Here is a 24,212-nt window from a genome sequence, read left to right as displayed (position 1 = left end):
CAGTAGATCTTGCCCCTACAAGGCAGTTGTGGAGGCTGAAGACACCCACTTTCCCACAGCTGCCCAGGCAATCTGAAACTATGCCAACATGCCTGTCTATGCTACTGCTTCTTCATACCACTTCTGGTCCTGGAAGACATGGAGGGAGGGGAGCTTGTTGGACCCATCTAGCTCAGTGTTGTCTACACTGACTGATAACGGGAGTCTTGATAACTGGGAGACATTTCTAGTCCTAGCTGGGACTAAATCTGGGATCTTTTGCATACAAAACAGATGCTCTACCACTGCGCAATGGAGGCTGCAAAAGTGCACTTACTTGTATTTAGCTGAGCACACATAGGTGCAGCACAAGATTGAAGCATCAAGGGAGTGAGGCCAGTGGCGCAAACTATGCTGGGGCATGGCCAGTTCTCCCTTACTCATGCATACATTGTATGCATGAATAATGTGTGCCTAGTGCCTCTGATTTCACCATAAAAGCCTTGTAAAGAAATGCAGAGTAGGAAAGAGGTCTTCATAGTTGTGGAGAGTGTTTTATCTCACTCAAAATCAAATTAAAATTTTGTTCCCAAGTGGACAATTTATTTTACCAGAGATATAAGACATTTTTGAGAACTGGAAATAAGGGAGAAGAGCTTAATGAAGAAGGCATACCAGGGAATTTCCTGAAAGAAAGTTTGCACTCAGCAGTTGCAGTAGAAATTTGGGACAAAGTTTCTTAAAACAATAGACCCATGTTTTTAAAGAAGCTTTGCCATTACAAAGTGGAACCCATGCAAAGATGTATTGCGTGAAAACCATAATAATGCTAAGTAAAGTATCCCCCCCCCAACTTGCTGCTTGATCTCTGGGCCTTGTGCCAGAAAAGTAGTGCTAAGGAGAGACCATGCCTTAATGCAGAGCTTCTCAGTCCTTCTGTTCCCATGCAGCCACTTGGGATGACTGAAAATTACTGATATCCACCAGTCACAAAATGGTGGCTGATGGAGGTGAAGTTTGATAGAATTGATTGGTAATAACAGTCACCCTTGTGCCCAGTCCCAATTCCTTTCTCTATTCATGCCTATGGACAGCTCTCTCTTCTAGCCTTGGACCCTAAAAAATAGCTTTTTGCGATCCAGACAGCAAGATAGTTCTTCCTACTAATACAGGGGTAGCCAGGACAGTTCTTTCTAAATCGGAAGTAGCCAATGTAGTGCTTTCCAGATCTTTTTGGACTCAAAGCAGCGGCAGCTGGTAGGGCCTAGACCTGGTGAGGACAGCCTGTGACCAAGCAGATCCTGTAGGTTGGGCAAAGCTGTTCTCATTTTCTTCCCATCCTCCTGCCTTGCAAAGATGTGGACACAAAAGCATTGCAGTTGTGTGAGTGCTTAGTGCCTAACTCAACTGAAAAGTGTCTAACTTTGGTTTAGGAGGGTTCCCTGCTGTCTTGATTTCTAGTTTGGGTCTATGTCACAATAACTATATATTTGTCAGAAATAATCCCCACCAAATTCCATGAGGATTCCATGAGATAAGACTGGAGTTTGAATTGGTTGGTGGAAGGTGTCACACAGAACTATTAATTAGGTCCCACCACTAAACTTTCAGCCCAATGGAAAATGATTACAGCCCATCACTACCTTACAGTGGTACCTCGGGTTACATACGCTTCAGGTTACAGACTCTGCTAACCCTGAAATAGTACCTCGGGTTAAGAACTTTGCTTCAGGATGAGAACAGAAATCGTGCTCCGGCGGCGCGGCAGCAGTAGGAGGCCCCATTAGCTAAAGTGGTGCTTCAGCTTAAGAACAGTTTCAGGTTAAGAACGGACCTCTGGAACGAATTAAGTACTTAACCCGAGGTACCACTGTATTTACTTCTATGGCTTTTTGCCAGAATGTGGAGGGATATTAAATAGACCAGATTGTAGGAGACCAGAGTTAAAATCACGACTCATCTGTGAACCTCCCTAGACCACCTTCGGCTTTTCACTGTCAGTCTATGTCTCAGGGTTGTGAGGATAAAATGTGGAAGAGGAGAGCCATAAATTCCATGAAAAGAAACCAGTCTCATTTGTTTTAATTGGTTCAACAAAAAATAGCTTGTCAAGGGAAGGTAGCAACATGAACAAGCCAGTTTTCTTGGGTTTGGTGTCTGCTCTGAAAGAAGCCTTTTTGAATTCAATGGTGCTTACTCTCATGTAAGCGGGGTTAACTTATTAACTGCATTTATGTGACCTCTCATAACAGTTCTCTGGGCTTCTCCCAAAGCAAAGCAAAACAGTTAAAACTGGATGCACTATCACTGTGCATATCTAGGATTAGTATATTAGACAAAAGGAAGCTCTTAAATAGGTATGTTTGTTGCTTTGGAAACTGAAGAGTTATTGTCAGGTTAAGGGATAGCTAATGTTAAGGTAGGCATTTAGGTGAGCATGAGGATTAGCCAGAAAATTACATGTTTTAAAAGCTTGGTTTAAACAGTAGGAGAAGCTCCTAGAGAGGCTAATCAGAATTTAATAGAGGAACACCTAGAAAGTTAAGATCTAATGAAAGATAAAGGGCACAGTTCCTCTAAAGTGAGATCATGCCTAGAAATGTTGATTGAATATTTTTACAAAGTTTATTTGAAAGCATTGAAAGAGGGTGCAACACACACAGTTTCCCTGGATTTGAAAAAGCTGTGGAGACAATACAAAAGAAAAGATTAATATGCAGTATAAGTACTTAACAGCATTAAACTCCTTATAAAAACATTTATTTTGAAGACACACAAGATTTGCAGAATTTAACAGGAAGGGATTAATATTTTCTCTCCCAAGACCGCGCTCAGAGGGAAGAAAAAAGGAAAGAATTAAGAATGAGTAGAAGAATCAACGGGTGATAAAGAAATATAGATAAAATTAGTTTTGAACAAAAGCGATAGATGTTGAGACATCTATTTTGATACACTCTTTTGAACATTCATGTGGAATGTTGGAGGGTATGTTTCTATATTCTTGACTATTTCCTTTATTTCAGCATGATTTGAACTTTTAGTACCATATCAGTACTGTCAAACCTAAGCGCGGACCTGGACAGATTTTAAATGCAGAGGGCACAATTCGGCATAAAGTTAAGTACTTCAAATACTTCCTAATTTAATGAAAGGGTTAAGCATGTTCTTAGCTCTCTAACATTGAAATTGATGAAATTCAAAAGTACCTAATTTTAGCTCAATTGTGCACAGATGATTTTTACTGAAGTTTTCAAAAAGACTGTTTAATTCCTAATAAGGGTAGCTTCCACATGACCTGTTTATTGAACGTTCATCCTGATTTCTTTGCACAAGGTTTCATTGTACAATCTGAATTTGCTGCTATGCAATTGAATCCCTATTGCAAAATTGCAACAGTCTGGAGGAACACTTTCCAAAAATTTTATCAGGAGGTCAGGCCGAAGGATGGGCTTGTATAGGGAGCATGTTCTAGCTGGAGAGTGGTGGCAGTGCTCTGGTGAAGAACGGGCAAACAAGCTGTATGCTGGTGGTCTGGTGGCACAGAGGAAGGAACTGGTTTCCTCCTTCAGTGGCAAGTTCACCAAACCTGAGGAAAAGCTGCAGAACTGGGAGTTCTTATATTAGACCACAGCACTGAATTGGCCTTCTAACATCACCTAACTTTTCAGGTCAGGAATATTATGAGCTGTTTTATGAACTGCTATAATTCAGCATTGGCTACCATCCCCAGTGGTACAAGGAGTTAGCATCACAGTTGTATTTAAGGGGGAGAAAACCTTTATGCAGTTTTCTATATGAATTTTTAGGCTTGAGCCACATACCGCCGTATTCAGTGAGGAAATCCCATGGGCTGTTGCAGATCTATGCCAATCTCTTACTCGAGCTCCATAATAGTTTATAAGTCTACAATTAATTTTGGAAGGAGAGTTGTAGTCACAGTGTTTGAATTGGTTTTTTTTTATCTCTAACATACAGAGTAAAGGCAAACTGCATACTTCTTTGGCAAATTTTGAATGAAGGATTGAGATGTGCATCATTAATTAGTAATACTTGTTTATAAGCCTAAACAAAGATATCACACTGTTACACACTTCGCACTTCCTCAAATAGTGAGAATTTCCAGGGGCAGTGCTACAGGGTTTAATTTCGTTTGAATGAGAGCACTGGAGACTTATGATGTCTTTGCAATATCTGTTCATTTACAAATATACAAGCAGAGCATATTAGAAGCAAACTGACACTCCCTCAGCAGGCAAGAATTCCACTCACCCCACATCTGATTCTCAGAGAGAGTGCTTGCAACCCAGGGGCGATTCACTTTCAGCCAACTCACTGCTCTCTGTTTGATTCTCTCTCAGTTCACTCTGCACACACCTTTCCTTCCCCCTCACACAAATGCCCCTACAGAGACCTGCTGTCAAGCCCCATCTCCTACAGATAAATTGCTCATTCAGGAAAAAAATATCTCATGACCACTAGCTTCTGCTGATGAAACGCCAGCTTAACAGCCCCTGACTCTTGGCAGGCAAGCAGCTTTGCAGAGTGGTCTTCTGGCTTCCACACCAAAGCTAACTTTATTGCTTTCGAAAGATACTGCCTGGGATCTTGATGGCATTGCTTCACCCTATATTGTAGTTTTCATTCTAGCTATATAGTAATCCTGATCAGGGCCTCTGTCCATATGACAGCACAGATTCAGGTTGCTGAAGAGCTTCCTGGTTTTTCTCTACCCATATTTTTCCATGTTGCCCTTTAAACCAACATATTTTTCTTAATGTACCTGCCTGATTTCTTTCATCCATGAGATACCTGCCAACCTACGCACCCCAAATAATACACATTTCCCAAAGCCGTCACTAAACAAGAACACTCCCTGTACGCTGCTTTGTGATCATGTTTGGTGAAAAGTGGTCTACAAATCTTGGAAGTAAATAAACACTAAAATTTACACTTAATAAAAATATTAATATATATTACCATCATATTTGACCTCTTTCCTTTCTTCAGCATGAGTTAGATAGCACCACTGCGTGGAGAGACTAGCAACAAAATGAAAAGAAAACTACCATAGCAGTAGCCAGCACCCACTTCTTTTAGAGACTGATCCAAGAGGCATTCAAATGAGAAGTGTACTGCTGATTTCAGAAGAAATCAATCCTTTGCTGCTTTGTTAAAAGAAACAAAATGATGGAAATAAGAATGCTGTGTTTGCTCCTGCAAGGTTTGAATATGACGGCATTTTTGATCATTTAAAAATCTTAAGTTCGTTGACACAAGTCTAGTTAAGTATATTGCTGACTTAATAAAAGTTGATAGTAACATTTTAGAAGCTCTTTGGAATCTAAAAAGAACTAGTGTTTGATCTAGCAGCAGAGACAAAAACAGTCTCTTGTTTTATGATAAAAGAAGATGTCTATGTTGATCTTCAAGTATGTCAGATCATTCTGAAGAGGCTAGTAAGAGCTGTGTTGTTGTTGTTTTTGTCAAGTGATTTTTCCTTGCTATCATTAAGCTTCAAATAAAGTTGGGGGGGGGGAGAGAGAGCTTTGTACGTTGTGTCATTGTATTCATCCGTCATAATTTCTGTTGACAATTCTCGACATGCACTATGTTTTACTGTTCTAACGAGAGAAAAGACCAGCCATTAAGTTTACGTTTCTTTGTTTTTCAATAAAGTCACATATCAGGAGTAATGCTGGGGTATGCTAATAAGCCATATATAATGTTAGGCACCTGGGAGCAAGAAATATTTTCTAACTAGTTCTAAAGGGAAATAATGTTAAAAAAGGAAGAGTGATTGTTATATACGCAATGTGTGCTGGCCTACGTGTCAGTATCAAAAACATCTTTTAAGGAACTTGGCACAATAAATCTCTCAACATTGATGGTTGTTATTTAAAAGTCTATTGTAGATGCAATTTTCCTACCTGGCATGTTCTGTTTTGGAGTCCCAGGTACCTGAAATACATTTTTCCTCATCTTGACATGTCTTATGTAGGGATGATGGTGAAATTTGCTACAAGCAGACCAAGCATCAAACTGATCCATAGGCCACTTTTCCACTCTCTTTGTGAAGTAGGCTTGCTTGTAGTGACTTTCTGCTGATTTCCTGCTTACAATTAACAAAAAAAATTATATGACAACATTTGTTCCGCTAAGATTCAGCTACCATCAGCGGCAACATCTGATCTTACCTGTCCTGCTATAAGGGTGCTGCTGAAATGTATATTCACATTTACTTCTGTAATTGATTCACTGTTCAAGTGACTATTTTAGCCATTAACAACCATTAACATTCATTGTTTTATCGTTAACCCATTTCTCATTTTTTTCATTCCATGTGATTTTGCCAAACTCACAATGAAAGCACAGCCATTGTCTTAATGTGAAAATGTTATATTTATTAATGCAGCAAAAAAATGGAATTCATCTGTATTTTGTGAGTGTTGAAATGTGAGCCTGATGCATATAGTTTTTATAATAATATTACATTTTTTATTATACCACTATAATAATCTTCCTATCAGCGGTTAATACTTAGTAGCTTTTGTCCATGCAAAAATAAAACTGCATTCCCCACCCCTACCCCGGCCAAAGTGTGTGGTGGGTTGTGGTGAAAATCATAAGCACACCCTGCAAGCCATGTCTTGAGTGATGTGAACTGGCTTTTTGGGGGTGCATGGGTAGGTGAATGAATCATAAGCACATGGTGCCCTAAAATCCAAATGAACAATAAATGAAATGAGTTACTGATTTGCTTGACAATTTAAGTTGTTAATGTGGTAGCTGGTTGACAAGGAAAAACCACAAACAAGAGTAAGGGGACAGGGGCTTTGTTGCCTTCTCATCTTCACTTGAACAGACAGTAACCTTGAGGCAAGATGCATACTTCAGTGGGCTCACTGCGTTTTCAACCAGCCCTGAGATCGTCATAAAGAACGTAAACAATAACACTATTTTTGAAAACCTAAGAACTGGATCAGGAATGGTTAAAAATAGCAAAGTGAGAACTGAAGCGAATTGGTACTGGTGATGAATCTCTTGAACTGGCATCAAGTAATGGACCACATCCCTACAAGTGCCACCTTAAAGAGTAAATAAATGGTCCCCATCCATCGCCAAATTAAATTAAATTAAAGCTGGGTTTATTCTAAGGCACCAGTCTATCTAATGATATTTCTACCCAAGTATTTGCCACTTGAAGCAAATGATATGAACTATTAAAATAGATTACAGTTGTTGTAAATGAGCAAGTATGCAATTGAAAGATTTAGAAATATGAAGTTAATAGGGTATATATGCTATGGCAAATGAAAGTTGGTGGATCTTGATATTTACTTGCAATTCTCAAGATTTTAGGAGGCCCAGCCGGAAATGTCAGATGTTTGTGTCCCAGGGCTTATAAATGTCCTTCACTGGTAAATGATAGAAATGAGGATGAGATTTAGACATTTACGATGGAAATGAAGATGACATTTAGACATTTATTGAAGGCACTGAGTTAGCTTTGAGATTTACTGGTAAATGTAATTTTCTGAGATTTCCCTTTGGGATTTTTATGGGAATACTATAAATTACTCAGATATTGCACATTTCAGGTATTAAGGTTCTAGTTTTAAAATCTTTGACTTGAACAGGAATGTGTTGCAGTAACTGTCATAAGCTCTGTGGTTGTTGACATTTACCAGTAATTCTTAAAACTGGACACAAGGTCAGAAGCAATGCCAGATCATGGTTTGGCGCTATGCGAATGAAAGTGGCAGGACTGCACTGATTTAAGATCAACAAGCTATGTCTCTTCAGTTTTAGCTAAATAGGGTAGATTCAGAATACAGGAATTTTGCTGTCAGGTACATAGCTTAAACCAGTGTGGCATAGTGATTTGAGTGTTAGTCTGGGACTTAGGAGACCAGAATCCCAGTCCCCACTCAGCCATGGAGCTCACTTTCTCTGAAGAATATGCCATTGAATTGCACACATTTATAAAGGTTTCAGCATTTACAGATTACAAAGATGGTTTCTTCCACTCAACCTGTGCCCCAAACAAGCATACGCCCCCTCTTTGGGAAAGATGATGAACTAATATTCAAATGAAACGCACTACAGTAAGAACGCATACATAAAAAGAAGTTACATGTCCCCTGTTAGCTGTTTGACTAGCAGCCATGTAAGGCTGGCAACAGCCACCGGGGGTCCTGACATTTGCTGGTCGGCTGGACATGCATTGTACTAATATAATGTCCTTCAAGGCTCCATCAGTCAGAGCAATCTAAGAGCAGGGTTGTGGATATTTGACACATTTTGTGCATCTTACTGCAGCGTAGGAGCTGTGGTGTTAGAAAATGGTTTGGGGGCTTCCCAAGCGAAAAGAAATTGGCCATATTGAGATCGATCCTAATTCCCCCAGGAGGTATGCAAATCCTAGATAAGAAGCAGAGTAAGACACACATTAACCTGGGCAGTCATGTGACATTGGATGAATATAATTTACCAAGCCATATCTCATAACACTGTGCAATGACCGCTTGGTAAGCTGGTCATCTGGATTCGTTCTGCGGAGTATTGAGGAGAAACTTTCTCTGTTTCTCTTGATTTATGATCAAGTGAAGAAATGTGCTATGGGTTCTTTAATATTTGGGGAACCAATCCTTGTTACCAGCTGAATGTAAGAGACCACTGGCAACAGAACAACTTCTAAGCATTTAGAAATCTAGCATGTCAGCTTGACTGAATCTTCACTGGTGTGCTAGTTTTCTTTTTTAGATAGAAAAGCCTTTAAGTTGGAAGTTGAAGAAAAAGGTTTGCAAAATTGTATCCCCTTCTCTCTTTTTAAACGATGCATAAGTAGACATCCAACTGCAGTGGATGTGACTTATGTCTAGTGGGTTGTAAGACTAGCAAAACAGGAGAAATGGGGAAGATATAGAAATAGTGTCTGATTCTATACTAATATTTAGTATGTCCACATTTTTAGCTTGCTGAATTTTTTTTTACGTAATTGTTGTGAGAATTCATTTATGTGCATACTTGCTTAATTAATACTTTCCATTGTTGTTTCCTCTAGAAGAAGACCTATCAGTGCATCAAGTGCCAGATGGTTTTCTACAATGAGTGGGATATCCAGGTTCATGTTGCAAATCACATGATTGGTGAGTGAAGTACTAAATCTTGTTGATGATAGATAGACTCTCCTAGCTGTATTCTCATTGCCTGTAAATTTAAACAGAGTTAAGGAGAAATTAATTGTGCAACCGTCAATGATTTACCCAGGTGTGATAAGATATTTTTTTAAAAAAAAAATATTATTAGGCCTAATAAAGCATTAGCATGTTTTATTTTCTGTAAGGGCTAGTTTAGACTTCTGCAGAGATTCATATACTACTGCCAGTCAAAACACAGGTGATTAACAAATTAAACTTCTAATCATTTTTGCATTATTGAAAACAACTAACAGGAATGGTTAATGAACTGGTTGTTAGCTTTCCACAGAGTTTTAGACAGGTTTTAATTTCAGAAGTTATTATGCTAATGACACTACCGAGTGCTGCTCAAGCACCTTGGTACCAACATCAGAATTTGTGAGTTTTGTCACGAAGAAGCGTAAATAATTCAAATGGCCATAAAACAGGGATATACATAGTATTTAAAAGCTTGAAAACAACCCAGAATGGTTCTCTACAAAATGAAATAATATATTTAATTGAGTCAAAGCTCAAGCACGGTTATTGATAGTATTTAGAGTCTACAGTCACAATTTCTAATGATAATTTGCTTATATAATATGGCTGAAGTTAGGAAATACCATATGAAGCACTGAGCATTTTCTTTGAATCATCATATTTTGCCATTATTTGCTTATTCCCCTGGGCTATATTTATGTTTTTAATTTAGTTGCCACTTAGTAATAACACTAAGCGTTCTGCAAGCCAATTAAATTTATCAAGCACATCTTTTGCCTGCTAATAAAACAATATTGCCTTTTGTTACTGCCTATTTCTAAGAAATTCCTTTGGCAAAGTGCAGACATTAGAATCATTGGCTTTGTACTACTACAGTATTTGTTTCATTATTTTAGAAAAATGGGAACTTCTTGTAGAGAGATTCATGTCAGCAGACAACTCTATAAATGCATGTTCATTTATTCAAAACCTATTTCCTTTGAGCTGTTTTACAAAAGTTACTTAATTTCTGGCTTGATGTTCTAAACTATTTTTTACACATGTTCTCATGTAATTTTGTCATACTTATTAAAGGTTGTTGGTTAATTTAATATGCTTCTTCTCCAGCTGTTGTAGTTTAATTTTAAAAAAAACAACAACTTTGGCTTCATCCTAAACATGCTTACTAGAGAGTAAATCATATTGAAGCCAAAGTATCTTAGAAACCTTAGAATCATAGTGTCAATACATAAAAGTAAAGTTTTCAGGAGTTAAATGTGAGCTTTAATTTTTTTAAATGAATGTTCTGAAGTCAAAATAGAATTAAGAATGAGTCATATTATGTGTGTATCCATTAAAAAAACAATTGCACTGGCAATATAAGTGAGAGATGGCCAAAGGAATTTAGTGTTTGTGCAAGGAAGTCCAAATGACATGATGATAAAAAAGTTAATAATAAATAAAGTAGCCAACTCAGTTATACTCAGAATAAACCCACTTAAATTAATGGACCTGTTAGTAATGCTCCTTAATTTCAGTAAGTAGGATGTGTACTGGATATAAACTACCGTAACTTTCAGTTTGCTCCTCTTCCATGTGCCTCCAAGTCAGAGGCTTGAGGTGGCCTACTTCACCTTTGCTAAAATTAGGACCCATTCAGGTTGGCCCAGTGACCCAGTAGCTGGAACCACTGCTGCTGTATTACCAAGAATTTCATTCCTGGATAAGCCTTAGCAGGGTTATGAACACTTCTTATGCAGCATGATTGTCAGGGACAATCCTGTCATGCTCAGTGTGTTTTCTTGCCAAAATTCCACACAATGGAAGGCAAGAAGCTTCAGAAAATCCTGCAAAGAAGCAATGCAAACGCACAGAGCTTAGCAGAAATGATTTTGTAGATTTTAAAAGAATAAGGAGCAGGATGGAGACGATGAATAATGTAGTAGTGGAGCTGGGCCTATCAGATGTTGTAGCAGCAATGGCTCACTCTCAGCTGATTTTTTCCCCTGTTATTGATGGCAAGCTGACTATTCGGTAGTTACCTGGGTCTTCTCCCCCATCCCTTTTTGAAGATGGGGACAACATTTGCCTACCTTCAGTCTGCAGGGACCTCATCTGTTCTCCAAGAATTCTCAAAGGTTATAGACAGTGGCTCGGTGCTTACATCCACAAGTTCCTTTAGCACCCTTAGGTGTAGCTCATCAGGCCCTGGATATTTGATTCATTTAAAGTAGCTGGTTGTTCCCTTACCACTTCATTTCCTATCTTGGGCTGCAGCTCCCTCTTTACATCGTTCATTCTGCTATCACCAGGTTGAGCTGTGCTTTCGTTTTGGCTGAAGACAGAGGCAGAGTAGGTGGTGAGCAGCTCCACCTTCTCACTGTCACCCAATAGCATTTCTCCGTCTTCTCCAGGTAGAGGACCTTCTACTGGTTCTTCTTCCTCTTGCTTCAAACATAGCCAAATAAACCTTTAAAAATTACTTTTAACCTCTCTTACAAGTTTGATATCATTCTGAGCTTTGGCCTTCACGACCTTCTCCCTGCTACTCATGAACAGTGTTAAATTAGTGTCCCATAGTTGCTTGCATGCAGCAGCAGGTTGTAGCACAGAATTAAAAGCATTAGTTTGGTACACGTGGCTGGTACTGGATTTGGGAGTGCATAAAGTATAATCAGTTTAGCTCAAAAAGACTAGGAAACATTGTTCTGTGGCATTGCTTCCTGAAATGCACCAGAACAATAAGCAGCAGAAGTCATTTTGCCAGTCGTTGCGCTTATACATAGTTATTTTGGGGGGATGATTTAGAAAACTTCAACTGGAATGAAAATAGTACCAATTTATAGCTGAAAATAGTTAGAACTTATAGTTGAAAATAGTTTGTTGGGAGCTGCAAAAAGAATCATAAACACACAGAGACAACTCTTCCCATTTTTTCAGCTGGATCTCAATGTTTGGTTATTTTTAATGAGGTATTCAGCAAGCAACAGATAAAGAACATTTGACAATGAGAGGTTTGTCACTTCTTTGTGTGGGCAAGGGATTATTCTGGAATGTCAGACAGGCTCCTAGAGTATGTTTACTTGCCACCCACTTTACACCTGCCTGTAATCATTTGGTAGAGAACAAGGGTGTTTTCTTCTATAGCAGGTAAAGCTAGAGCAGGCCAGATTGCAATGTGATTTGATAGAGGGTAAATAACAATTGAGTGAACATTGGAAGTTGCTTCTGTTGTTACAAATTGTTTTCATGGGAGTCACTCTCATTGTAACTTCAGGAAAATTTGTGCCTATGTGCTAGAAATTGGTGTGCTAAGGCACTTTTAGGATTCTTGCCATAGCCAGATGTGATGAGTAGACATAGTTAAAATGTTTTTCCAGCAGTAAGGATTTTCATTGCAAGAGTAAGTTGTGAAAACAAAAAATGCTAATGTTGAAAGTGGCCCCACATACCTTATAGTCTTAAAAGTTTGATAACATAGAATGGAAAAAAGGTGCTTTCCCCTGGCTGATTGTCATGCATGATATTGCTTCATGCCATAACCATAGTGACACAGATTTATGTGGGCTTGCTATAAAAACATTCCAGAAAGCAGGGTGGGGGAGATTCTGTCGCACAAAGCACTGTGTGATTTGCAGAACATGCTTTGATAATCTGTATTTACTGTAAGTAATGCTGGATGTCAGTGTTTGAGATGCATCCCTGATTAAAAACACTCATATTGCATCTTGAGTAAGAAGGATGTGGAAGAATTAACAACCTGTAATAGTTCTATTTTGGAGAGTGTATGAAAACCTGAATACAGGAAAATGAGTTTTTAGTGATTTTATATGCTGGGACTCATTCCACATGGTACTATCTATCTATCTGTTTGTTTGTTTGTTTGTTTGTTTGTTTGTTTGTTTGTTTGCTTGCTTGCTTGCTTGCTTGCTCTCTGCCACCATTACCTTTCCACCCCCACCACTGGCTCTTCTTTCCTTACATTATTTTACATTTCTGGGACGTTACCAAGATTACACTAGAATTAAAAGAGTGCTGCCAACAGGTCTATCACTAAACATTAACTAATGAAAAAGAGGGATATATGTGATTTAATATGTATGACACACAATACTGTCATATTAATATAGGTAAATGAAAACACAACGGGCAAGTCCATATATTGTTTCTGGGATCAGGGGGTCTATAAATGTTATTTTAGCACACTGGTAATAGAGTTTATATCAACAAACGAGAAAGAAAAAGCCAATGGGTTGCATCCAACATTGCCATTCTGCTTCCTCAGTGGAACTTCCCCCTCCTCTCCTCACCCCTGCAGAATGTCCTGCAGCCCTCTGGAGCTGCATTGTGGATGCATGGTGAGAAGAAACGGAAGGGGGAACCCAAAGTGTCTGGTTAAAAAATTGCCGTCCTAATTACTTAGTGAGCTGCTGACATGTCACACCCATGTAGAGTTGAGAGTTTCTAGACTTCTGGCTTCAGTCTGTGTTTGTTTGTTTGTTTGTTTGTTTGTTTGTTTGTTTGTTTGTTTGTTAATCTTTCCACTAGTTCTCTAAACTATTCTTTTGTAATGTGGTTTGTATCATCTCCTTCGAGGACCTCAGATCAGAGGCCTTGCCTGACAACCACCTTCTAGGCTGTCTGATGCTAAGTCCAAAGAGCTTTTTTTCAGATAAGCAGAGTTTTGAACCTGGATCTCCCACATCCAAAATATGTGATCTAGTCACTCTGTTACACTGACTCATAAGTACAACATATTAATGAGCATTCTATTTAGTCATGGCAAAGTAACCTGTCAGCACAAATGGTCTACAGGGTAGATGGGGAATGTGAGTTATCGCTTAAGAGGGGTGCAGAGTGGTTGAGAAGACTGACTTTAACATAATTTGGAACAAACCAGGTAGAAGAACCTTCCAGAGAACCTTTCAAAAAAGACTGTTATAATGGCAAACCTTGCACCAGCTGTCTTACAGGGTGGGCACTGGTTGAGGGCACCCAGGGCTCAGAAGACTCATCACCATCAGAACCTGCCTATAACTCCACTTACCACTGTCCCCTCATATTGGCAGTGAGTGGGCAGCAGTACAACTTGACAGGACTCAAGTTCAGGTCCATCTGCAATGGCCACCTGCTGTTTTAAGTTACCCAAACTGTAATGCTTCAGCCCAAAGATATATGAAATCAACAGTGTTGATACTTCTTTCAAAATCAGAAGTGGTATAAATAAGAAAAGAGTTAGTGTGATTTAGTTGTTAGAGTGTCAGAGTAGGACCTGGAAGACCCAAGTTTCAAGTCCCTACTCAGCCATGAAGCTCACTGGGTGACCCTGGGCCAGTCACTGAGACTCAGTCTAACATACTTCACAGGGTTGTTGTGGGAATTAAACAAGATGAGGGGGAACCATGTGTGCCACCTTGAGCTCACTGGAGAAAAAGGTGGGATATAAATTCAATCAATCAATCAATCAATTATATACATTGTCTACATAAATGAATTACGTGTCTTTGCATTTTGGATAAATGAAGGTGGTGAACAGCCTTCACATCTAGGGGGCCCAGATTGGCTTACATTTAAAATGGCACCTCTGTCCACCAGCTGTTAAAATGCTCCCTGGAGGCCTGGCAGTGATGTTGCTGCTACTGCAGTGTCAATGGCAGCAGAAGCTAAAAAATAAAAAATGAAATGCAACAGCATTGTAGTATTCAGGTTGCCTGTGTTGGGCAGCACCATGTCAAAGGCCTTGCATAACAGTATTATCTAAAAGGAAGAAACAGCACATTCTGCATTGTGTCATAATATATAGAATAGTGCAATGGCATAACAAAAATGCAGAGGCATAACAAACCTTTCAGATTTCTTTTTCTTTATGGTTTAACTTTTGATCTTCCTCCACTACACTGCTACCCATGTATGCAACTTGTTCTCCTAAGGGTGTGCAGTTCCCATACGGGCAAAAAAAAAAAAAAAAAAAAAAAAAGGAGACTTACATTCCAGGGAACAAACAAAATGTTTCCCTTTTCAAGCTCAGAGAAATAAGGGAAGATAGCATGGCTGCCTTGAGGACGCTTATTTTGGAATGGTAGGTTATAAGGATAAAAAGGTTTTATAAACAATAAGTGCAAAGAAGGAAATAGTGTCATAGAGGAATGGAAGAATTGGAACCAGGAGAGAATGCAAATAATGCTAATTTCCAACATTCAGGAGATAAATAGCCAACTTATCAAACGATCATTGGAGAAATTGTTCAGGAAAGGGCTGAGAATCATGGTGAAGGTGTTCATGGAAAAACACCTGGGCTCTTACCAAGGAGCCAAAACAAGGAAGCACAGGCTGTAAGCGACTGGAGGCCCATAGTTCAAATACATCTCAGTCCTGTACTCATTGGGTGGCCTTGGGCAACATATTTCCATCAGCCTCTGCACCTCTCCCTACTGTCTGTAACATGGGGTTATAATGCTGCCCTTCTGTAAAGATTTAATTTAACGTTTACTGTGATAATGTATGGGAAATCCTTTGAGAACTTGGGAGAAAGTGCTATGTACAAATAAAAAATCTACAATTAAGCTGTAGCATTTGGATTTTAATGTGAAGTCAGTGCTGCTTAATCACTTTAAATCCAAGTGCATTATCTTCCCAGCATACTGTGAACTGCTTTATTCTTTCAAACAAGATAGGCAATATTTTTTGTTGGCAAAAATGTGACTAATGGAAGAATTATTTTGGTGTGTTTGTGTGTGTGTATTTTTATTTAAAATATTTAGCCCACTCTATTCAAGATGGTGTATAATAAACAGTTTAAAACCATCACAAGCGTTGAATAAATGCAATCATACAATAAAGCAGGATAACATAAAACAGATTATTAGAGCAACAGCCTCTAAGACACAGCCAACTACATCTTAGTACTCCGTCTAAGTACACAACATCTTGTAAATGCCTGAATGAATAACCATGATTTCAGCAGGCATTAGAAGCAAAAAGACACCAAAAAATGAAAATGCAGTATCTTGTCTGTTGACCAGTGGTTCCCACACTTTCCCCCATGTACCACTTGAACATCGCTGAGGCCCTTGGCAGACCACTGCCAGCATTTGTAATGCACCATTTTGGATGCTGTGTGATTTTAATTATATTTTATATATTGCATCGTATTGCATTGTATTACAAAAGTCCATTGATTTCAGTGGGTCTGCTCTCAATATGACTTTAGTTTAATGGAACCCTTAAACTTCTTCTGTTATGCAGAACTCCGAATTAGCCTGTATTTTCCCCATGCAGTTTATGCAAATCTTACTTGCACCCATGTTCCATTGATTTATATGATTTGAAGACTATTCCATGTTCTATGACTCAAGTTACTTCAAGACAGAAATAAGCATATTTAAATCAATGATATTTACTCCATGTAATTTTTCAAAGTGAAATGCCACAATACTGCTTATATAAAGTCATTTTAATGTAAGAATGCTGTAAAAATATCAGTGCTGCAGTTCTGCAGTAATCCTACCATATCCTGAATTTTCAGTAAGCACACTCCCATTTGTTCAGTTTTGCTTGTGGTTCCAAGCCAGTGTTATTTATCTATTTGTGCAGAAAGTTTTGTTATTTTTTGTTCTTTTAAAAAAGATGCTTCATCTAAGTGAGAGTTCAGGCATAGGCAGAAGCATGGGTAGGCAAACTAAGGCCTGGGGGCCAGATCCGGCCCAATCACCTTCTAAATCCAGCCCACGGACGGTCCGGGAATCGGCGTGTTTACATGAGTAGAATGTGTGCTTTTATTTAAAATGCACCTCTGGGCTATTTGTGGGTTATAGGAATATGTTCATTCCCCCCCAAAAGAAATATAGTCCGCCCCCCCCCAAGGTCTGAGGGACAGTGGACTGACCCCCTGCTGAAAAAGTTTGCTGACCCCTGGGCAGAAGTGTTTATTTTTAACTGCTTTTTTTTTATTGGAAAAAGGTAGATCAGTGACTTTTACTTTATGTCCCCCCACCACCACAACTTCCCTCTTACGCCCTCTCTTCTTACTACGCTGAGATGAAATGGCTGAGAATCAAACCCCTGCCTTTTTAACGCAGTGAAAGGAATCTTTCCATATAAAGTTATGAGAACCAACAATTGAAGTTCAGCTTTGTAAGTGCTCAGAATAAAGCCCTATTAGGCATCAGATAATGCAAAGTGATATTGCCAGGTACTATTTTGTGAAGGCTTAATTTTTTTCAGTCTGATAATTTTTGACCAATAATTACCAACTGCCAATTATCCTTTTTTAGTCAGAAGGAAAGCTCCAGCACCATGGAGGCTGGCATTGTAGCCAGCACATGAATCTCCAAAGAGCCACAGACAACTGTTTCATAAAATGCAGGCAGCAAAATTGCAAGCCGCTGGCTGTGCACAACGGAGAAGCACATTTACAACTGAGGGCTGATCAGACTGACAAAGGGAATGATAAAAGGGGATGGGGAAGTCACAGACTTTGAGATTCTCTGCTGCTTGTATTGACTATCAAAACCAACCTATGGTCCTATAGCAATAAAAATTATGAAGAGAAAGTTTGGGTGATGAGATACACTGAGCTTTTTTTATAACTTTATCCCATCCCTTCCACATTCCTTCCCTTTGTATAACTAATTTGTGTGTGTCTATATTTATATCAGTAGATATAAAATATTTGCATTAATAGCATGTTCACTTGGCCATCAATATTTTTTCAGTGTAATCATTAATGTTTGTTTTAAGTTGTAAGCTAAAATCTAAACATCATTTTATACCAATTTATCAGTAGCAGCTGGCAAGGTGGAGCAGTGACACGCCCCTGACCTCCAATTGGTTGTGTTGCTGCTGCTGCTTACCAGTAGGTAGAAGGGCAAGGGCAATGCAGAGGGGGAGACGAGGTCTAAATCTAGCACTGGATTGGGTCTGCTGGTGCATTTGCACCATACTGACCTTGCTTCCTCCTCTGGCCCCCTCCTTTATCTCCTGGTAAGTAGCAGCAACAGAGCTTGCCAGAGGTCAAGTGAGTACCATCACTCTGCCATACCACTGTAGATTAAGTAGCTAGAGCGCTTTCAGATACGGTGGGAGCTACAGCCCGTTTGGCAGCAAATACTTAATGTTTTTAAGAAGTTAAGAATTTGCAAAAGTAAGCAGTGTATCACTCAAGACCCGCTAGTGGTTCCAATAGGGACCTTCCTGGTTACTCATTGGCAGAGCTCAGACATATCAGGAATGCATTGCTTCCCATTACAAGAACAACCATATATGAGACTCAGGGTCTCATACTCCTGCTTCATGTGTGTCGAGAAGAGACTGAAAGCTTTAGCCAGCACTTTAGACCTAACTGTAATTACTCATGATGCCCAAACTCAAGGAACTGTGGTTTATCAAACTGTGGAATATCAAACCATATATTTTTCCAAGCCATAATTTAAGCAAAACACAGCTCCCTGAGTTTCAGTGTAGTAGGGACCTGTGGTTAATTTGAAATTGAGAGCAGAAATTTTGAGCTCATGTGCGTTAATGAAGGAGTCAGGGAACAGCATGAACTTGAACTTATAAGGGGAAACCATGGTGGGTTAACCATGGTTTCTTTTTATTCCTGAACTGTGCCAATGGCTCAAGACACTGCCAATATAAAAATACTATAATCTGGGGTCTCTACTGTCTTGCATTCAGTAGACATATGACACAGCAAAATAACTTTTGACACCTATTGGATAAACCAGTTGAATAAAAATACAATATAACGATGAAAGTATAACATCTTCTAGGATCCCAAGAGCAAATTTTTCATTAGCTATTAATGTGTAACAGTATCCCACAAATGAGAACATGTACACAGATATGCTTATGATTTTGTCTCCTTATCTACTCATTGGTCCATGTGTGAATATCATCAACCATGGATAAACTTAAAGCTGAAACCAGCTCCTTGACCCAATGTATCTCTTTGAAAAACCAAGTCCAAAGTTCTCCCACTGCAGTTCATCACTGCTCTTTCCTGGCCCTGTATAATTTGTTTTGCTCAATCATAGGTTTGTCCTGGCCTGTTTTCGGGCAATTTCCCAAAAGAATGCATGAAAAATCCAAATGTAAAATTTAAGCACCTTGTAGTTATTCTTACCATTAAATATGCATTTTTCAAAGCATTTCCCCTAAAACGTGCATTTTATACATTGCTTTATACAAAATATAGCTTTTGGGGTGCACTGCATCCAGGGAAATGAATAATTCTACTGACAATTGCATTCTGATTCAGGTCAGTCTGCTCTGAAAAGCAGACTGAACAGATTCCTCCCACATCCTTACATGTATGTTATACTTACTCCCCCTGCCTCCCCCCGTCCTCAAACTTCTCACATTGCTGAATTGCTTCTGCTGTTTTCTTTCATGAAAGGGATTAGTCAAACATAAAATTCAATTATCACACTTTTTAAAAAATATGTATTTGATTTGTTTCCTTTCCTTCACATTTCTAACACACTCCATGTTTAACAGACATGGCATGCTTTTTCACAAGGCAAATAAAAGCGCTCATTTTTGCAGCCGCGCATGGTGTCACTCACTGGAGGGATTTCATGCCTGCTAGGAGAGAGAGAGAGAGAGAGAGAGAGAGAGAGAGAGAGAGAGAGAGAGAGAGAGAGAGAAGCTACCTATCTGTAACTAGAGAGAGAAGAGAGAGAGAATCTGGATCTTTGCATGGTTAGGCTGAGGGGCCTGATGGACGGGTGGACCGATGGGTATGTGCTTACCCATCATGCCCTTGCCTGTTTAGCTATAAAGTAGGGTAGACTAAAATAAATACCAGGGAGAGGAGTGAAACACACACACACCCTACTCTCCCCTTAAACTGCCACTTTCTCCTGCTTTGAGCTGTTTCTCCCAGCCTGGGCTCTGAATCCAAGAGTGACCTGGCAAATATAAAGCAAGATATGCTCCCCTATCCCGTGCGGTCCTTTTTAGTATAGAATGGTAACCCACCAAGCCCCGCTTTATAGCTGAAAACATGCATTTAAAAAACATGAACACATATTGTTTGGTCCCGAAGAGCAAGGCAAAATGGTAACTCAGAAAAGCAAGGTGAGGTCAGTTGCTGAAGGTTTGGATAGGTAAAGCAGGTGTGGAAAAAAGGAATGGGAAACAGGGCCTGTGGGATGGAAAAGCTTGCAGGGTGTGGAAGCAGAATGAGGGAAAGGTGCTTTCTTTCATAGAGGAAAGCTTGTTACAGGAAGAACTAGCATGCAAGAGACTTAGGCTGGTCCATCCATCCCCACTTGGGTCTGTCCTATGACATCAGGAAGAATGAATTTTTAGGATGAAGAAATCATCCTAAGAGTTGCAGACTCCCCTTTCTGGACAGAGAGCTAGGAGACTAGGGAGTAACTTCCACTTTCCACCTGGAGTCATTTTTTCAACCTCAGTACACCAACATACAGGTATATATTTCTCCAGTTCGGTGCAGACAAGGTTTCCCTTGCTTTTCAGGTTAGACTGAATGGGGGGGGGAGCTGTGTTGAGTGAGCTAGACTCACTTAGGTCCAGCTTAGTCTTCATCTGTGGTCTCTAAGTGCCTGTAACAAATTTCTATCTGCCTTTAGTCTCTATTTTTATTCAGTGTGTCTTAGCTCCCAAATAATATAACTTGCAGAATTTAAAATAAAACAAAACACGTGTGTGTATACATTCACATTTGTTAGATTCTGTGCTAAGGAAAGAGGATTGTTTTATACCAGCCAGTTATGTACACTTTTCGATATACTGGATTATGCCCACTTATAAATTGACTATGGTACAAAGTGGTAAAATGGATACTGTACCGATTAAATCAATAGAGTTTGAGGTAAAAGAGTGGAAACTCTATATATTGCTTTTAACATGGGAAAGTTACTTATGTGTTGCATTTTTATACAAATTGTTTGCATAACGTTTCCAAAAATGTAATAGTAACATTAGGGATATAGGTGTAAAATCCACAATTCAAGATTGGGTTTTAAATTAGGTTCCTTTTTGGTTTATTTCGTGAGAAGAAGCTGAGGAGAAAAGAAGATGAAATCTGCTTTGTTTAATACTAACAGAAAGCTACCCTCATGTGGGCAATGCTGGCGTATTTGTAAAGCTCATAAAGGGTTTCTACATGGACCATACAAAAGGGATACTTTCTCTTTAATAGCCATCTGTACAGGAGAGATGAGAAGTGGGCCAGGTCATCTCTCCTCAGCTGTCATGATATTAACGTAGGTAATGGAGCAAGCTCTCTGTTCTGCTGGGTGTTGTTTTTCATAGATGTTCATCGATTTACAGATAATTCTATTTATTTCTTATAGTTGGTCCAAGCAAACCAGGCAGAATAACAAACACCAAAGCCTTTTGAATGACTTTATCTTTGTTGATTTGCAATGTAACTTTTGTCTAAAAAATGGTGTTACACCTACTGTGCAGATGGCTGCATGATTTGTAAACCAGCCAAAACATTTAAACAAATGTGTGATCTGGGGATAGATTAAATAAAGGATAAAATGGAATGTGGACCACAAATTCTAATAATCAGATGATTCTAAGTTCTGTGTAGTGTGGAGAGACAGTTGCACTGATAGCAAGGAACGCTTGCCAATGGCAGCAAGGTGCCGAACAGATCACAGGATGGAGCCTGTGGCCTAGTAGGCCTCAGTTTGCGAGCTGCACATTTGCTGTACAGCTGGCAGCTCTGTGTGGGGACATCAGATAAAACTTACGTAAAATGAAGTGTTACTGCCTAGTATGAATTCGTGCAAAGAGGGAATTTGCAGACTGTAACTGAAAAGCAGATTCAGAGTACCAATGAAGCAGACAGTAAATATGAATAGGTTTTAATTATCTGCACAATTTAACCAAAAATAATTGCAAAATGAGCTCAAAAAGGACAAGCACCATTTTTTTATTTTTTTTACATTCTGCATTTTAAAATCTTTTGCCACCCTGAAAGCCCTATTTTCTTACTGCCTACTGGAGGAGAACTCTTGCATGTACTTTGATTATCAAAATGTCTTTTCCACCTTTGCAACTGATCCAGGGATCAAAGGCATTATTTTGTAAAAAAATTGTTGTTTATAGACAGCTTTGATTTCACCTGAAATCTTGATGCTAGTGGAAGAAAAAAAGCTGAAAACAAACAAATTTCTCTTTATACATTTTCCTCGATTTTCTTTTAGTTAATACAGATAATTTGTGAATCTAACCTATTTATCATTGATGCTTCCAGAGATATGTGTCAATAAATCCTCATGTCTGCTTCATATGCACAAATATAAAGTGCCTATGAAACTAATAAAAATACATATATCATTCCTTTATCTACAAATAAAATGAAAATCCATTTATAAGCACCTGAAACATTTCAAGGGCAGTATCTGACTAAGTCATACTCAGATATGTTGAAATCAGTAGATTCAGCTACTCATGATTAATTTAAGTCCATTGATTTCAATGTCTCTACACTAGTACAACTTAGCAGGATGCCACGCTTAAGATGTAAAAAAACACATTTTTATACATGGCTAAAATTACCACATATTAAAAAAACTGCTATGGTTGTTTGTTTTTTGAAGACCTAAAAACTTCAACCCCTCATTGTTTAAAAAGAAACAATAAAGAAATTCCCACATAGTATTAATTATGGTCATTTTAAGGATACCCTCCAAATCCACTAACTCCAGAAGCCCCCTTAAAATCAGAGGGTAGTAAATTGTTTGTGGATCTTTGTCATTAGGAGTCAATTACCATTTTCAAATGACTGTTTCATTTGTACTTTTATATACACTTGATTCAATCTGTTGTACAAGTACAGATTCCATTTTCTATTTTTAAATGTTTAGTTAACTGAAGTAACTAACTACTGTAAATGAGTAGTCTAAGGGAAGTTGCACCTGTAGTACAAGAATCTCTAAAGTTACAATAAACAGGGTTCTGTGTGGTGACATAGTTATTACAAGACATTCAAGGGTACTGAGTCAGCTTTCCTCTTTGTTCCTTCCTTCCTGCAAGTTGTTTACACTACAGGTTCCCAGGACATATTTTTGCAGGGTCCTTTTGAAAATTAATTATGCAGAATGTATATTTTAGAAAATGCAAACAAATTCTCTTTCAAGGCAAAAAAAAATAAACCTGCCTTAATATTTGTGTTGCAGGTAATTTTTAAATTGCTTCTTGTTGTTCCTGAGGTCCAGTAAATGCTTTCTATGGAAGAAAAACAGGGCAGAGAGGGAGAGGGAGCGCGTGTTCAACTTCAGCTGCTCATATTGCTGCATTTGGTTAGCTAACGGGGTTTCGTAGGTCACCTTTAGAATTTTATGCCTATGACAGCAGTAGCTACCTGCCAAGATTGTGAGGCATCTCACAGCTCTCAGGATGGAGCTTGTGGCCTGGTAGGCCGCAGTTGGAGGGGTACACATTTGCTGTACAGCTGGCGGCACTGTATGGGGCAGCAGTGTGGGCTGTTAGGGAGCTGGAAAGGAGACAAGCATGAAATTTCTTCTAACCCCAACTCTGTTTTTCTATACTGTTGGCTGCTTCTCAGTTCCTTGACAAAAAAACCAATCAGGCACCCTTTAATCCGCCTGTGATTACCAGTGGTATAAAAAGAGAAGCATAATGAGGAAAAATGCCTCGTTTTGTTGCCTTCAAAAGCCAACAAATTGGAGTTAACTTGACAGGAAGTGGCTTAATAATTAGATTATTTATTTATTCCTGACACATATCCCCCTGTTACTAGTCTCAGGAGACCCTGTAGATGGTACGATTTTCAAGCTGCCATTACTTCGCTGTCTTCTGTGAACAAAGAAGCTACTGTCTATCAGTCAATTAAATGCACTCTTTAAGCAGAGGCTGAGAAGTCCTCAATGGATAGAGCCCTGGGACATTGTGGCTGATGATTCCTTTCTCTGTACTGTACATCACACTCTCAACTACGGTCCCCACAGAGATGGAATAAAGTCATGCATTAAAATATCACTTGTTGATTTGTTTGCTAATGAAGAGCCATTGAAATGTTTGTGTATTTCTGTGGCAAAACTGTTGATAAAAGGACTACTTGCTTGCATA

The 24,212-nt window shown here is 39.0% G+C and overlaps 1 protein-coding gene and 2 long non-coding RNA genes across 27 annotated transcripts in view; 1 reads left to right on the top strand and 2 right to left on the bottom strand.

The window, feature by feature from the left end:
* ZNF521 (zinc finger protein 521) overlaps positions 1-24,212 on the top strand; it is a 283,782-nt gene that overhangs the window by 128,262 nt on the left and 131,308 nt on the right. For 16 of the 23 annotated variants that reach the window (XM_083622860.1, XM_083622861.1, XM_083622849.1 and 13 more), the window contains one exon: positions 9,044-9,128. In XM_083622860.1, coding sequence (XP_083478986.1) covers positions 9,044-9,128 — 85 coding nt within the window. The remainder of the gene's footprint in view (positions 1-9,043; positions 9,129-24,212) is intronic. The other 7 variants (XM_083622862.1, XM_083622856.1, XM_083622853.1 and 4 more) reach the window with 1 other exon arrangement.
* Positions 1,518-9,033, bottom strand: LOC310766665. 2 transcript variants are annotated; one of them, XR_014550324.1, is made up of 3 exons: positions 7,318-9,033; positions 1,851-6,091; positions 1,518-1,622 (listed from the first exon to the last, which is right to left on the bottom strand). It is a non-coding gene; the product is annotated as an uncharacterized lncRNA (long non-coding RNA). The 2 variants fall into 2 exon arrangements; XR_014550325.1 differs by having other exon boundaries at positions 1,851-6,088.
* On the bottom strand, positions 9,082-24,196 carry LOC310766672. Of its 2 annotated transcripts, XR_014550338.1 has the most exons (4): positions 23,485-24,196; positions 23,281-23,348; positions 14,706-14,800; positions 9,082-9,189 (listed from the first exon to the last, which is right to left on the bottom strand). It is a non-coding gene; the product is annotated as an uncharacterized lncRNA (long non-coding RNA). The 2 variants fall into 2 exon arrangements; XR_014550339.1 differs by lacking the exon at positions 23,485-24,196 and having other exon boundaries at positions 23,281-23,471.

The sequence above is a fragment of the Podarcis filfolensis genome (genome assembly GCF_964270895.1).
Source record: "Podarcis filfolensis genome assembly, chromosome: 7".
Lineage (NCBI taxonomy): Eukaryota > Metazoa > Chordata > Lepidosauria > Squamata > Lacertidae > Podarcis > Podarcis filfolensis.
Note: the sequence above shows the minus strand (reverse complement) of the source record. Positions and strands in the feature narration are given on the sequence as shown.